Below are 17,177 nucleotides of genomic sequence, written 5' to 3' on the forward strand. Positions count from 1 at the left end.
ACAACTCCGTGACTGTTCTTGAATGGCCCAGCCAGAGCCCTGACTTAAACCCAATTGAGCATTTCTGGAGAGACCTAAAAATGGCTGTCCACCAACGTTTACCATCCAACCTGACAGAACTGGAGAGGATCTGCAAGGAGGAATGGCAGAGGATCCCCAAATCCAGGTGTGAAAGACTTGTTGCATCTTTCCCAAAAAGACTCCTGGCTGTATTAGATCAAAAGGGGGCTTCTACTAAATACTGAGCAAAGGGTCTGAATACTTAGGACCATGTGATATTTCAGTTTTTAATAAATCTGCAACAATGTCAACAATTCTGTGTTTTTCTGTCAGTATGGGGTACTACCGTATATACTCGAGTATAAGCCGAGTTTTTCAGCACATTTTTTTGTGCTGAAAACGTCCCCCTCGGCTTATACTCGAGTCAAGGAAAAAAATGTCCTCTCCGACGGGTTTAAGGTTTAAAAATGGCGCCGCCCGTCGCATACATGTTACCTCGCACGCGCCGCCGCCGCTCGTGTAATTTCGGCTATTCCCGGCGCCGCTCGGGAGAGGCCGGGAATAGCCGAAAGTATACGAGCGGCGGCGGCGCGTGCGCAATGACGTGTCGGCGCCGGGCGGCGCCATTTTTAAAATGAAGGCGCCTCTGGAACAGGTAAGTGAAACAGCTTCACTACCTGCCATGGGCTGCGGGCACACTACGAGGGATGCAGTGCTGCGGGCATGGTCCACATGTACCATGTCCACAGCACTGCATCTCCTGTAGTATGCCCACAACCCCGGATCCTCTAGTACCATGCCAGTACCCTGCAATCTCCTGCACCATGCCAGTACCCTGCAATCTCCTGCACCATGCCAGTACCCTGCAATCTCCTGCACCATGCCAGTACCCTGCAATCTCCTGCACCATGCCAGTACCCTGCAATCTCCTGCACCATGCCAGTCACCCTGCAATCTCCTGCACCATGCCAGTCACCCTGCATTCTCCTGCACCATGCCAGTACCCTGCATTCTCCTGCACTATGCCAGTCACCCTGCATTCTCCTGCACCATGCCAGTCACCCTGCATTCTCCTGCACCATGCCAGTCACCCTGCATTCTCCTGCACCATGCCAGTATCCTGCATTCTCCTGTACCATGCCAGTGCCCTGCATTCTCCTGCACCATGCCAGTACCCTGCATTCTCCTGCACTATGCCAGTCACCCTGCATTCTCCTGCACCATGCCAGTCACCCTGCATTCTCCTGCACCATGCCAGTCACCCTGCATTCTCCTGCACCATGCCAGTATCCTGCATTCTCCTGCACCATGCCAGTACCCTGCATTCTCCTGCACCATGCCCGCCGCCCTGCATTCTCACCCTAGGCTTATACTCGAGTCAATGATTTTTCCCATCTTTTTGTGGTAAAAGTAGGGGTCTCGGCTTATACTCGGGTCGGCTTATACTCGAGTATATACGGTATGTGTACATTCATGAGGAAGAAGAATGAACTTAAATGATTTTAGCAAATGGCTGCAATATAACAAAGAGTGAAAAATTTAAGGGGGTCTGAATACTTTCCGTACCCACTGTATTTATATATATATATATATATACATTGTACAGTATATATATATATATATATATATATATATATATATGCACTATATTATTAAAAGTATTTGGGGTGGAGGAACTTGACTGGCCTGCACAGAGCCCTGACCTCAACCCTCAACCTTAGGATGAATTAGAGCGGAGACTGCGAGCCAGGTCTTCTCATCCAACATCAGTGCCTGACCTCACAAATGCACTTCTGGAAGAATGGTCAAAAATTCCCATAGACACACTCCTAAACCTTGTGGACAGCCTTCCAAAAAGAGTTTAAGCTGTCATAGCTGCAAAGGGTGGGCCAACTCAATATTGAACCCTACGGACTAAGACTGGGATGCCATTGAAGTTCATGTGCATGCGTCCCAATACTTTTGGTAATATAGCGTAAATTGCCAAATTAAAATAAAAATATTTTCTAAGTAAAGATTAATGCAAAGTTTAACTAGAAAAATTATGTGAAGGATCATTACATAGCTAAGCTGAGTCACAATAAGTGCTGAAAAGAAAAAGTGGGGGTGTTGCCAATAGAAACCAGTGAGATATTTGCACAACAAAAATGGCATCTTGAAGATTTTTATATGCCATATGTTGACAGATCTCTTACAAGGAGGCATCAGCTCACTCATAACATGATTACTAATCCTGCTGTACTTTAGCTGACAGATGTTTATTTTGCCATTTGTGCAGTAAAGGTTGCTCCCCTGGTAAGGCAATGATCCTTAATCAATTCTATACATTTTTCAACATGCTGGGAAATCTCTGCACATGATATCAAAATGCAATCATGTATTGTGGTTGTGGCATTTATGAGTGAGCCTTAGGAAGGCTTTGTCAAGCTTGGGAAAGGTAAAATCCTGCTGCGTGTAAAAAGCCTTCTTCCTCTAGCCGTCACACTGGCTAAAGCTAAAAATACCGTAAGAATATTGGACGAATGATTGCCGTTTTATTTTTTTATTTTTTTTTGCATGCTAGTTTGACCTAAACCCTATAGATAATCTGTAGAGTATTATCAAGAGGAAGATGAGACACCAGACCCAACAATGCATGGTGGTGGGAGTGTCATGGTCTTGGGCTGCATGAGTGATGCTGGCATTGGGGAGCTACAGTTCATTGAGGGAACCATGAATGCCAACATGTACTGTGACATACTGAAGCAGAGCATGAACCCCTCCCATCAGAGACTGGGCCCCAGGGCAGTATTCCAACATGATAACAACCCCAAACACACCTCCAAGACAACCACTGCCTTGCTAAAGAAGCTGAGGATAAAGGTGATGGACTGGCCAAGCGTGTCTCCAGACCTAAACCCTATTGAGCATCTGTGGGGAATCCTCAAATGGAAGGTGGAGGAGCGCAAGGTCTCTAACATCCAGCAGCTCCGTGATGTCATCATGGAGGAGTGGAAGACAACTCCAGTGGCAACCTGTGAAGCTCTGGTGAACTCCATGCCCAAGAGGGTTAAGGCAGTGCTGGAAAATAATGGTGGCCACACAAAATATTGACACTTTGGGCCCAATTTGGACACTTAGAGGTGTACTCACTTTTGTTGCCAGCAGTTTAGACATTAATAGCTGTGTGTTGAGTTATTTCGAGGGGACATCAAATTTACACTGTTATACAAGCTGTACACTCACTACTTTACATTGTAACAAAGTGTCATTTCTTCAGTGTTGTCACATGAAAAGATAGAATAAAATATTTACAAAAATGTGAGGGGTGTACTCACTTTTGTGAGATACTGTATGTAATGGAAGGAGGATTTCAACTAAAAGAAGAGGTATCAACACAAGGGACACATCCTACTGACTTTAAGTTATGTTTCTAACTCTCTCTATGCTGCTAATCTTTATGTTTTTTTTTTTTATTTTGACTGCACTTAAGTTTTAACTATTTCTAGACCGCCCCCAGTACATTTACTATGGTGACACTGAACTACTCTGATAACAGGATGTACAAAAAAAGTAAAACATAAAATAAAAATGTTTATAAAATTGAACAAAAAATTATTTATTTTTTTTTTCTTTTACATACTTTTACCAGTCAGTATCCCTGATCACTGTCACACCAGTCATACAATAAAGCTGTACTGCACTGGAGACAGAGTGTGAAAAACAAATTGTGAAAAAAACAAAACCTAATTTTTTTTATTTGTTTGATTTTCCCAAAAATTGTGAAAAAAAATTTTGAAGTTCAAAAAACTCACCATGCCTCTTACTACCATGCCTCAGACTGTCTACTTTCCAAAAAGGTGTAATTTGGAGGGTATTTGTACTGAAAATGGAATAGGCCATTAGTAATATACACTAATTGGGATTTTTTTTTTTTTTTTTTTTTTACCAATGATATGTAGCAGAATACATTTTGGCCCAAATTTATGAAGAAATTAGATTTTATTAGATATGCTTTATAATAGAAAGTAGAAAATATCAGGGTTTTGTTTTTTAAAATTTCAGTCATTTTTCCTTTTTATTGTAAAAAAAAATTAAAAACCTAGTGGTGATCAAATACCACTGAGAGCCGGTTCACACTGGGGCGACTTGTCAGACGACCTGGTCGCCTGACAAGTCGCCGTGGGTCGCCTGCCATCGATTAGCACAGGACCCGTTCTAATAGGAGTGACACAAGTCGCTCCGACTTAGAAAAAGGGTCCTGTACTACATTGGGGCGACCAGGAGCGACCTGCATTGACTTCAATGATATGAAGTCTGTGCACGCCGCTCCGAGGTCGCGGTGCGCGCTGTGCACCGCGACCTCACAGGTCGCCCCGGCAAGTCGGGTCTCTCCTATGTGAACCGGCTCTAAAAGAAAGCTCTATTTGTTTATAAAACAATTATATAGATTTCATTTAGAGCCCATTCACACTAGCGCGACTTGTCAGCCTGACAGGTTGCGCTCCCTTGCGATCCATTGACCGCTACAGGACCCTTTCTAATAGGAGTGACACAAGTCGCTCCGACTTAGAAAAAGGGTCCTGTACTACTTCGGGCGACCTCGGAGCGACTTGCATAGACTTCCATTATGTGAAGTCCCTGCAAGTCGCTCCGAAGTGGTGGTGCATGGGAATGCACAAGTCGCCCCTGAAGTAGTAACGAGTCGTGTCGCGCTAATGTGAACCGGCTCTTAGGTTCAGTGTTGCATGATCATGCATTTGCCAGCTTAAGTAGCACAGTGCTGAATAGCAAAAAATGACCTGGTGATGAAGAGGATGAAACCCTCCGGGGCTTAAGTGGGTAAAGCATACTTGTAGATAAATGGTCTGTGGCATATGTTTGCTATGTATAGGAGTAATAGGCCTAGGTTTTTTTTTCAACTATGCATTTTTTAGCCCACAATTTGTCACAGTGATGATTGTGAAAACAGATGGGGGGGGGGGAGGGGATTAGAAAAATTATCACCCCCTGGGTGTCAGATATCCTAGGTTTTCCACTGGCAGGTAGCTTATGGAGTGTATCCTAGTTGTATTTCTGTGAAATCACTGCGTATAGGTTTTGAATGATATCACTGTGGGTGTGGCTTGAACAACGCGAGTCTCGGCCAATAAAGAAATAGAAGACCGGTAATTTCAGTTTAAAACTATTCATTTTATGAGTTTGCTTTTCTTTGGATAATAAACAAATACGTTCACCTTTAAACTGCCAGATGCCATACACTCCCACTATTGCAGGGGTCTCCAAACTTTCTAAACAAAGGGCCAGTGGACTGTCCTTTAGACAGGAGGGCCGGACTGTGGCCTTTGGGTGTAGAAAATGTCCTCATGTCAGTGGTAGTAAACAATGCCATTGTTGATGTCAGTAGAAAGAATAGTGCCCCTCATTGGTGTTAGTGAAAAGAATAGTGTACTATTGTTGTCATTGGGAGGAATAGTGCCCCATAATTGATGTCATTGAGAGGTATTGTGCCCCATCCTTGGTGTCAGTAGGAGGAATAGTGCTTTTATAGGCAGTGGAAAGGGAGGACGTCCATCCCCCGTCTCCCATCTCCAAATTTGGTTTGACCCATGTGATCGGAGAGCCTGAGATCCAACCCGGTGGTGGTGGGTTACCACAGAGCTGCCATGTTTCTAATCCTGGAAGGCTCTGGCAGATCTCATGCTTTCCAGGGTAGAGTAGATATCTGGGGTCTTATAGACCCCAGATGTCTCCAGAAAAATGCATTATTTCTATCACAAGGGAAAAAATTATAAAGCTCCTCTGTAACTCTAAACTGGTAACCTTTAAAAATGTTTAAAATGTCGCCTATGGAGATTTTTACACTCTGTAGTTTGGCGCCATTCCACGAGCGTGCACAATTTTAAAGCGTGACATGTTGGGTATCTATTTACTTGGCGTAACATCATCTTTTATATTTTAGCCAGAAAATTGGGTTATACAATATACTGTTTTTTTGCATTAAAATTCATTAAAGTGTAAGTCCAGGCAAAAACTAACACTAAACGTGCTCTGTGCCAAATTCTAAACCTATTCTATCTAGCCCTGTAAAGCAAAAATTGCTGTACTTACCTATTCTGCCTCCAACTCCAGCGGTGGAAGCTGTGTGCAGGAGGGGACCGACAATGGCTGTGAAATGCCTAGGAAATGACGTCACCTATAGAATTACAGTGGGGCTTCTGTTGTCGGCTGCCTCTCCGGCACGCCTCCACGTTGAAGCCGCCTCTGACAGCTAATGCTGGGACTGGACTGGTTTGGCTGCAGAATAGGTAAGTATAGCGATTTTTGCATTTTTGCTTTACAGGGTTAGATAGATTAGGTTTAGTATGTGTCAGAGAGCAAGTTTAGCGTTAATTAGGTTTTGTCTGAACTTCCACTTTAAAGAGGAAGTAAACTCTTTCTTTTTTCCCCTGCAAAATAAATGCATAATGTGCTGGTATGCGATGCACATTATGTGACACTTACCTGCAACGAACCCCGCGTTGTCCCCACTGCCGGCGGTATCTATCTTCGCCCGTCTTCCATCCGGGTCTGCAGACTTCGACTGTATTACTGGCCGGAGCCGCGTGACGTCACTCCCGTGCATGCGCGCAGGAGCCGCCGGTCACGGCACAGGGCTTTGAAGTAACAACACGAGTGGCCGTTTCTTCAGAGCGCATGCGCCGATGATGCCGAAGTTTAGGAGATATTTACAGTACCTATAGGAAAGCCTTAACCACTTGCCGACCAGTCACGTTGACTGTACTGCGGCAAAGTGGCTCGTTATCGCCTGGCGAAGTAGACCTACGTCACCAGACATTCCCCTCTCTCGCCGGAGGCTCGCTCCCGCTGTATTCAGTCACAGCGGGAGTCGGGCCGGGGAGGAGCGGCGGTGATCACTGCTGCTCTTCCCCGATTGTCGGGGATCTAGTGTGGAAATCCGCCCGCTTGTGTAAACAAAGCGGGTGGATCTCCTAAGTGACAGGCAGGGTCAGATTGCAGGGTTCAGCATAGCTGAACGTGCGATCTGTGCCTGTGTCACTCAGTCACCTCCCCCCACACATGTTAGTAAGCACCAGGCATACATTAACCCCTCCCTCTCCAATAAAATTAACCCCTTCCATGCCAGTGTCATTTTTACAGTAACAGTGCATATGTATAGCACTGATTACTGTAGTAATGTCACTGGTACCCCCAAAAGTGTCAAAAATGTCAGTCAAGGGTCCGATCTGTCCGCCGCAATGTCGCAGTCCCGCAAAAAAAATCGCAGATCGCCGCCATTACTCGTTAAAAAAAAAACACCAAAAATGACAGAAATCTTTCCCTTAGTTAGTAAACGCAATAACTTTTGCGCAGACCAATCAAAATACGCTTATTGTGATTTTTTTTACCAAAAATATGTAGCAGAAAACAAATTGGCCGAAAATGATAAAAAAATTTAGATTTTTACATTTTTTTGGGGGGGGAATTTCACATAAAAAAAAATGTGAAAAATATTGTTATTTTTTTCAAAATTGTCGCTCTTTTTTTTGTTTATAGCGCAAAAAGTAAAAATCGCACAGGTGATCAAATACCACCAAAAGAAAGCTCTATTTGTGGGGAAAAAAAGGACATAAATTAATTAATTTGGGTACAGCATTGCACGTCCGCGCAATTGTCCGTTAAAATAACGCAGTGCCGAATCACAAAATTTGGCCTGGTCAGGAATGGGGTAAAACCTTCCAGTCATAAAGTGGTTAAAAATACGCTCATTGAGAATTTTTTTTGTCAAAGACATGTAGCTAAATACATTTTGGCCTAAATATATGACAAAAATTGAATATATTGGATATTTTTTAACTGTCAAAGTAGAAAAATATTGTTATTTTTTCAAAATTTTCGCATATTTTTATTAATATCGCAAAAAATAAAAAGCGCAGAGGTGATCAAATACCACCAAAAGAAAGCTCTGTTTGTGGGAAAAAAAGGACGTAAAATTTCGTTTGGGTACATGACTTTGGTATATATATATATATATATATATATATATATATATATATATACATAATAATACGGCGTTGAATGACTGCGCAGTTGTCAGTTAAAGTCGCACGGTGTCAAATTGCAAAAGTGGCCTGGATGTAAGACAGCAAAATTCTCCGGTGGTAAAGTGGTTAATAAAGGCTTACCTATAGGTAAAAGTCATAAACGTGGGTATACAATTACAACCACTTTAAGCGTAATTTTTTTATTTGTTATTTTTTAAATTGCTTTTGAAAAATCACTTCGCAAATAGTGTGTGACATAAAAAGTTGCAACGACTGCCTTTTTATTCTCTAGGGTCTTTGCTAAAAAAATATATATATAATGTTTGAGAGTTCTATATAATTTTCTAGCAAAACAATACTGATATTTACAGGTATAGGAGAGAAATGTCAGAATTGACCTGGGTGAGAATTGGTTACTGCTGTAATAAATTGTCATGCGACTTTTTTATTTTTTGCATAAAACACGAAATACATGTTCTTGTAGAAACCAGTGCTTATTCTCCATGTGCCTATCTTCCTTGATCCCTGACTCAGAATGCATTGGGGGCACTGGATCAGCAGGACAGAGCCAGGCAAGCAGCATTTTCAGAAAGAAGTGAAGAATTCTGGTGTACAGTGGAAGATTCCTTCAGTAAGCTGTTAGTATTGTGTATGACAGGTGAGCAGTGTAGACCCACCCCGTCCACCTTCTCCCTCCTACTGATGCAGGAGCCAGCACAGTCCGCCCGGCATTGCTGGGGAGAGGGGAGCCCACAATGAGAAGCTCACCTGATCTCCTGCACACCTGAGCGGTGGGACATGTGAGAAGACCTCCCTAGGAAGCAGAAGACACAGCGCAACCCCTGTGCGGTCAGCTAGGACTGCGGACGAGTCGGCTTTGTGTTAGCTTTGTGTTAGTCGTCTGCAGCTGGCCACGTCTGCACATCACCGTCCTGTTCCTGGAGCGCACCTGTCTGCTGAGCGATCACTGACCATCCCAGGTTCTACCAGGCACTGGACCTATCCATACTTCCCCTTTCAGTACTACAAGAACTGGACTTGTCCTGGGAGCTCTCGGATGGAAGAAGAGGGAAAGTTGTCCAGGCTCCGCGCCCTCTTCCTCTCCTTTGATGCCAAGCGTTCTGGCCGCCTGGGAAGGGGGGACTTCTCCGACCTGTGTGCGGAGCTGAAGGTGAGCCCCGCGGAGGTGGAGAACATCTTCAGGCGTCTGGACACTGACAGAGACGGTGCTATCACCTTTGAGGATTTTGTCATGGGCTTCAGAGGAGGTAAGGGGCTTCAGGTGGATGATGGAAGCCGGGACCCTGCTACTTCCCAAAAGGTTACCCAAATGAGTGCAAGTGAGGAGCACCATGAGGAGGAGAACTTTAGTCCCGCATGGAAGGACTTCCAGCTGCGTCTGGGTGAGGAGTCCAACTACATTCCCAGGTCAGTAACAGCTGTTTTCTCTTTCACACTCTCCAGCATGGGGACTGCCACAGATAGGCAGACATAATAGCAGGTTTTGGTGTTGGAACCCCCAGGATTAACTCTTTAAGTTTAGGGTTTGTGAAATTATGGGCAATTTCAGGATCAGCTGCCACAGTTTCTGAGTTGGAAGGATATATATTGGACACATATGTTTCTTTCTATGCACCTTAATTCTCCCTTTCCCTCTACAGCAGCCTTTCTCAACCCTTCTAATATGAAAGAACCTGTGAAATAATTTCAGGTCTCCAGGAACCTCTGACAATAAATCATTTATCTACAGCTCTGGGTACATTAGCATGGTGGTGAGTGGGAAGAATGTTCCTTTTGGTGGCCGGTGGGAAGAATGCTCATTACATTGGTGTTTAGCGAAAAGAATGCACCTTACTTTGGTGGTCAGTGGAAAGAATCCCATTACATTGCCAGTTAGTGAAAATAATGCACTTTATTTTGATGGTCAGTGAGAAGAATCCCATTACATTCCCAGTTAGTGAAAATAATGCACTTTATTTTGATGGTTGGTGGGAAAAATGCCCCTTACATTGTCCTCACAGTGCTCCTTACCTTAGTAGTCAGAAGGAAGAATGTTTACCTTGCTGTTCAGTATAGGAAGAATTCTCCTAACTTTGTGTTCAGTGGGAAGAATGTTCTTTATTTTGATGGTCAATGGGTAAAATGCACCTTACATTGCCCTCAGTGCTCCTTACCTTGGTAGTCAGAAGGAAGAATGTTTTACCTTGCTGTTCAGTATAGGAAGAATTCTCCTAACTTTGTGTTCAGTGGGAAAAATGTTTCTTACTTTGCAGTCAGTGGGAAGAATGTTCTTTACTTTGATGGTCAATGGGTAAAGTGCACCTTCCATTTTCCTGAGTGCTCCTTACCTTGGTAGTCAGCAGGAAGAATGTTTACCTTGCTGTTTAGTGGGAAGAATGTTTCTTAGTTTGCAGTTAGTGGAAATAATGCTCCTTACTTGGGTAGTCAGTGTGAAGAATGTTCTTTACTTTGGTGGTCAGTGGGAAGAAGGTTCATTTTGTGGCCAGTGGGAAGAATGCTTCTTACTTTGGTGGTCAGTGGGAAGACTACGCATTACATTGGCAGTTAGTGAAAATAATGCATGTTATTTTGATGGTCAGTGGGAAAAATGTCCCTTAAATTGTCCTTGGTGCTCCTTACCTTGGTAGTCAGCAGGAAGAATTTTTACCTTGCTGTTCAGTATAGAAAGAGTTCTCCTAACTTTGTTCAGTGGAAAGAATGTTTCTTACTTTGCAGTCAGTTGGAAGAATGCTCTTTGGTGGTCAGTGGGAAGAATGTTCCTTTTGTGGCCAGTGGGAAGAATACTCCTTACTTGGGTAGTCAGTGGGAAGAATGCTCTTTACTTTGGTTGTCAGTGGGAAGAATGTTCCTTTTGTAGCCAGTGGGAAGAATGCCCCCTTACTTGGGTAAATAGTGGGATGAATGCTATTTAATTTAAGGGTCAGTGAGTAAAATGAACCTTATATTGTCTTAAGTGCTCCCTACCTTGGTAGTCAGCAGGAAGAATGTTTACCTTGTCGTTCAGTGGGAAGAATGTTTCTTACTTTGCAGTCAGTAGAAATAATGCTCCTTACTTGGGTAGTCAGTGGGAAGAATGCTCTTTACTTTGGTGGTCAGTGGGAAGAATGTTCCTTTTGTGGCCAGTGGGCAGAATGCTTCTTATATTGGTGGTCATTGGGAAGAATGCTCCTTACAGTGGTGGCCAGTGAAAGAATGCTTCTTACTTTGGTGGTCAGTGGGAAAAAAGCCCCTCTTAATTTGGAGGACAGTAGCAAAATTGCCCTCCTTACTTTGGAGGTCAGTAGGATAAATGCCCTTCTTACTTTGGTGGTCCGTGGGAAGAATGCCCTGCTTACTTTGGTGGTAAGTGGGAAGAATGCCCTCCTTACTTTGGTGGTAAGTGGGAAGAATGCCCTCCTTACTTTGGTGGTAAGTGGGAAGAATGCCCTGCTTACTTTGGTGGTAAGTGGGAAGAATGCCCTCCTTACTTTGGTGATCAGTGGCAAAAATGCCCTCCTTACCTCTGTGGTCAGTGGGAAGAATGTTCCTTACTTTGGTGGTCAGTGGTTAGAATGCTCCTTAATTTGGTGGTCAGCGGGAAATGCCCTCCTTACCAATATCTAAATACATCATTGGTTTCACTGGTTACTTATCTGGGGGGCAGAAAAGCAACCTCTGAGGAACCCTAAGGTTCTAAGCAACCCTACTCAAGAAAGGCTGCTTTATAGTGATACAAGCGTTAAAGGATGTTTCTTGCCAAAACCTTTTTCTTTTGAATAGAGTAAGAAATGGTTTGAACTTCCAAAAGGCTATCCCATTGAAAGATTTTCTATCATCACTGCCTGTTGCAGTTACAGCTGTTACATATTGAATGTCCCATTATTTTGTATGCCATAACAATGGTCACTAATACAAATAGAATGGATGCCTTTCTTTAGAGGGGGCACTGAAAGCAATAAAATCAGGCAGGGGTGTTAACACTTCTCCACACTCTTCAAAACTAAACTAAAAAATAAATACACTTTAGAGCCAAATGTCATGCAAAAATAAATTTTAGCATGGATGAATTACATACAGTATATTACCAGTTTATCCAGGTAATTACAGCATTACTGAGTTATCATGTGGTTAAGTTCCTCTCCAGAGGCTTTTATGTGTGAAGTTCTTGTGCAGGGAACCAGACACCTATGTTGTATGTATTGCACCGGTCTCCTCAATGCTTCCGTGTAGTATTTACATCATCTGGGCTGATGTAACCACATCAATATGACTTGAAGTGTGGGAGTGATTAATACAATTAGATGTATTTCCCTCTGTGACGTGAGTCACTTTGGTTGGGGGGGGGGGGGCTTGTGGAACCCAGATTGCTTTAGGGAGGTTGGGAGACTACTTGTCCAGCTTCCCCAGTTCTTCCTATGTGTAAGTCACCCTGTGTCTATTAGAGGCACAGGGTGACCAAGAACCCCAGTCGGGTCTGCACTAATCAGACTCGCTGTACAACCACACTGGACTCAGCCTTTCGTGTTACCCCGGTTATCCTGGGCTCCATATGTGTGGTTTGTGTTGAAAGAGTGAAGGGCCTCTTTCACTTGGGACAATGATATTTCTGAAAGGTGTCCCTCAGGAAATATATGAAGATATATTGCAGATTGCTAGGATATTGCAAAAGTGCTTCAGACCCTTGCTAGTGGGGTGGGGGTTTGTTATTGTTGAATACCTGCATTCCATTGTTCTGTTGTTCCTGTCTGCCTTGAGTAAGCTTATTATGGGATATGTATGTTTGTGTGGATTGACTAAGGGGGAGGGGTTGTCCCAGAAGTGTTCATCTCCTTGTGCTTTGTGTTTGAATAAACAGTTTGATTCTGGTTGACTCCAAAACTTGTACTGTGGAGTTCTTGGGGTAACTATAGCCAGATTCACTGATCCCGTGTTCCAGGGCTTAGGAAGCAGGTTCTTGGCAGAGATACCCAGTTGCGGTGTCCGGATTCCGTCACACCCTCCTTTCTCCATACTGGTTGCAAGTTCTACCCACCCTGACTTCTAGTCAATCTCTGGCGCCAGCTGTATCTTTGACTGGCTATTTGGACAGTGACAGAGGAGAGCCAATGACCAATGATTCCCTATCATAGGAAATTAATTTTAGTCCAGATTTGCAAAAAATGACATTAGGCACCCCCTTCAATCATTTGGACTTGGCTTTAAAGACTAAGGACAAGAGTGACCTCACTGCATTTTTGAATGTTATAACTCATGTATTTGTTGAAAAATTGGGTTTGGATCTACATTGGAGGTTAAATAGTCGTGTCTGCCACCATCCCAAAAATTATTTGTGGTATTTGTGGTGCCTCAAGTCAAAGTGGGATTTTAAGGGCAGGAGTAAAGGGGATAATCGGTAGTAGTGTAGTAGGTAAAATTTATTTACAAGGTATAAATGATATAAATTATGTACAAACATTCAGGGTGAAAAAATGGGTAAAGGCCCATTGTGCCAGTGAGAGAGGAAAGGTTCAGGTGTGATAACAAGTGACAATAAAGTGACTTGAATTGATTTAGGTGATCCTGCTCTGCTGATTCTCATGTCAAACGACCGGAATAGACGCAGAGGAGGTAACCAATCGGTTAATCCGACATGTTTCGGCCAACTGCGGCCTTTATCAAGGATCTGTCACCGATTCTAAAGTAATCAAGGAGATATATGGTATCAAGTAATGGCAATTAAAGAGAACCATAATTGTAAAGCAAAAGCGCACAATATGTGAGTACATACATTTTTGATATATGTCCACTTCCTAGGATTGAGCCTTCCCGGAATTTCTCCAGGAGCTACGGGAACAATATGCTGTGAGGGTGAGATAAGTAGTTGGCTGAGTATACAAGCAAGGGGAACCAATGGTTAACTAATGAATAAAGTAATAATGATTACTTGCTGGGCAGAAAATTCTGATCCAGGGATCCAAAGTAGGATTAGATATATGTCAAAAACTTCCACATGATTGGTTCTGAGATCTAGTGAAAATATAATAAAGTAGCCAAGGGTATGTAAATTTATTAGAGTATGGGTGCATTTAACCATAATAATAATTTGGACTCATTTCCAGAGAAGTTTCCAGAGTGGTCCTAGGGGACTTGGTAGGAGAGATCTAAGAAAGCTCTCCTCCAAGTCTAACTTACATTTTGATGTGAAAAATAGCAGGGTCACAGCGTGAGGGCTCCGGGTCCGCCTTCTCCCTCGGTCAGAGAGAGACTGGCAGGCTCAGAGTGTTCCCCGGCCTATAAAGGCAGTCGCGCATGCGCAGTGGTGCGTTGCGTGACGCCGTCTGGTGTTGTCCATGGCACGGTGTGGAGAGCGCTTGCGTGCAGCAAAGGCGCATCCCCAGAGACCGTGCGGACGTGCCAGTGAAGGCCGCCGACACAGTGCGAGAAGCCGGATCATCCCCGAGGGGATGAAAGGAAGGTGCAAGACCGACCATACGGATTCAAGTGCCCCGATCCACAGGGGTTCGGGGCTTCCTGTGCCGGGAGTTCATGGAGTCTGGGGTTAAGGCTTAAGAAGTGGATGTAATATTGATAATCATGAAATAACAACCAAAGAAAATAATCCCTAATGAGTAAACAACAATTATTGAATTTAGCAGCATTATATTTGCAGAGGAATTCCTGTGGGAGAAGGAGGAATGGGGGCAAGGGGGAGATACAGTCAGGCACCAGTGATTGATCACTTGAATGGTCAGTGAAGGGAGGTCCGTACCCTATGAATAAATCACAGTCAATTCAGATTTTGTAGGATTTATACAATCTGATTGGGTCAAGATTGTTCAATCAAAGTTGGACACAAAAGGGGGGGATTAAAAAAAAAAAAAAAAAACCACTGCGCATGCGCGACTGCCTTTATAGGCCGGGGAACACTCTGAGCCTGCCAGTCTCTCTCTGACCGAGGGAAAAGGCGGACCCGGAGCCCTCACGCTGTGACCCTGCTATTTTTCACATCAAAATGTAAGTTAGACTTGGAGGAGAGCTTTCTTAGATCTCTCCTACCAAGTCCCCTAGGACCACTCTGGAAACTTCTCTGGAAATGAGTCCAAATTATTATTATGGTTAAATGCACCCATACTCTAATAAATTTACATACCCTTCATGTGGAAGTTTTTGACATATATCTAATCCTACTTTGGATCCCTGGATCAGAATTTTCTGCCCAGCAAGTAATCATTATTACTTTATTCATTAGTTAACCATTGGTTCCCCTTGCTTGTATACTCAGCCAACTACTTATCTCACCCTCACAGCATATTGTTCCCGTAGCTCCTGGAGAAATTCCGGGAAGGCTCAATCCTAGGAAGTGGACATATATCAAAAATGTATGTACTCACATATTGTGCGCTTTTGCTTTACAATTATGGTTCTCTTTAATTGCCATTACTTGATACCATATATCTCCTTGATTACTTTAGAATCGGTGACAGATCCTTGATAAAGGCCGCAGTTGGCCGAAACATGTCGGATTAACCGATTGGTTACCTCCTCTGCGTCTATTCCGGTCATTTGACATGAGAATCAGCAGAGCAGGATCACCTAAATCAATTCAAGTCACTTTATTGTCACTTGTTATCACACCTGAACCTTTCCTCTCTCACTGGCACAATGGGCCTTTACCCATTTTTTCACCCTGAATGTTTGTACATAATTTATATCATTTATACCTTGCAAATAAATTTTACCTACTACACTACTACCGATTATCCCCTTTACTCCTGCCCTTAAAATCCCACTTTGACTTGAGGCACCACAAATAACTCATGTATTTAATGTATTGGCAATTGGATATTATATTCATAAAATAAGTATACTGTGAGATTATAAGCCTATTGTGGAGTTGGACTTTAAAGAGGAACTGAACTCTGGGAGCTGAACTTAAAAAAGTTTGAGGGCAAAAGACAAGTCCCCATTATTGTGCCTGGTCATCCTTTAGCTGATCCTTCAACCATTACGGACTTACTAGCAGTCAGATGCAGAGGTGCCTTAGATCTCACACTGACTTCAGACATACATTGTCAGGAGGAATACCAGACAAAGGATATCCTTCTGTCTCTTCATTTAATCCCAGACAGAATGATGATGTTGGGATCATGGCTCTGTGAGGGCCAAACCATCACTTCCAGTACTCCTTGTTCTTCTTTGCAATGAAAATAGTTCTGACATTGGCTGTATGTTTGGGGTTGTTGTCCTGCTGCAGAATAAAATTGGGGCCAATCACATTCCTCCCTATGGCCAAACTTAAAGCCCCTTGGCTCCATTCACAAAAGGAACTCGCATGCGATATTTAGGTGTCCGGACACATTTTGTCTGAATATCGCATGGGATCCTGTAACTGTCAATTCATTATACTGTTCTGCGGTATTTACCGCAAAACGCTGAAAATGCTCAGTAAATACCACATGAACAGGCGTAAACTCAATTCACAGAAGGAAATAATAAATTAAATGCATGCAGTTATTAGTGGTCCGGGCATGTGGTATGTGGGAAATGGGTGTAAAGAAGTGGGTGGCCCTCGCTCCTTAGCAACCAGTTAACAACATGGCAGCCACTGTGCCCTTAACAACTGAGGAGTCATCAGCTGTCAGCAGGGTTCCCCGCTGACAGCTGAAAGTAAAAAAAACAAAAAACAATTGCCTGCAATTAAAATTTTAGAAAAAAAAACAGCATGGGGTCCCCTCTGAATCCATACCAGGGCTTTTACTTTCAGCTGTCATGTTGTTTAGTGGTTGGTAAAGTGGAGTTCCAGTCCCCCCAAATACCTTTTTTTTAAACACTCCTCCGTACTTGTTTAAACATATGCAGGAACATTTAGAATATGTCATATATATATTCCCTGTCGTTTGTGTTAAAATATTTGAAGACTAACCAGATCTCGGAAGCAGGCAGTTTCCATCTCATCTGTGGGCATCGGAAGCCCTCTTCTCTTGATTTCCGGGATTCGGTGCAGCTGGCTACCCAGCATGCACCTCCTGATCCCCTGTCTGTGCAGTTAGGCCACTGCACGTCTCTCTCTCTTCCTGACAGGTTGCTATTGCTATGGCGACATCGGCGTAAGTTTTCACCCTGTTGGTATAGCAGCCTATAAATCAGTAAATCCTGGTCCTCCCATTCGCGTAA

General features: G+C 43.4%; 1 protein-coding gene across 1 annotated transcript in view; it reads left to right on the forward strand.

The window, feature by feature from the left end:
* Nucleotides 1-8,734: 8,734 nt before the first annotated feature.
* Nucleotides 8,735-17,177, forward strand: part of RASEF (RAS and EF-hand domain containing) — a gene marked incomplete at its 3' end in the record, with an annotated part of 170,337 nt that continues 161,894 nt past the window's right edge. Inside the window, exon 1 of the mRNA XM_082245596.1 lies at nucleotides 8,735-9,452. Within this exon, the coding sequence (XP_082101722.1) occupies nucleotides 9,082-9,452 (371 nt within the window). The 5' untranslated portion in view covers nucleotides 8,735-9,081. The remainder of the gene's footprint in view (nucleotides 9,453-17,177) is intronic.

The sequence above is a fragment of the Pelophylax lessonae genome (assembly GCF_965119305.1).
Source record: "Pelophylax lessonae genome assembly, chromosome: 1".
In the NCBI taxonomy this organism is placed as follows: Eukaryota; Metazoa; Chordata; class Amphibia; order Anura; family Ranidae; genus Pelophylax; species Pelophylax lessonae.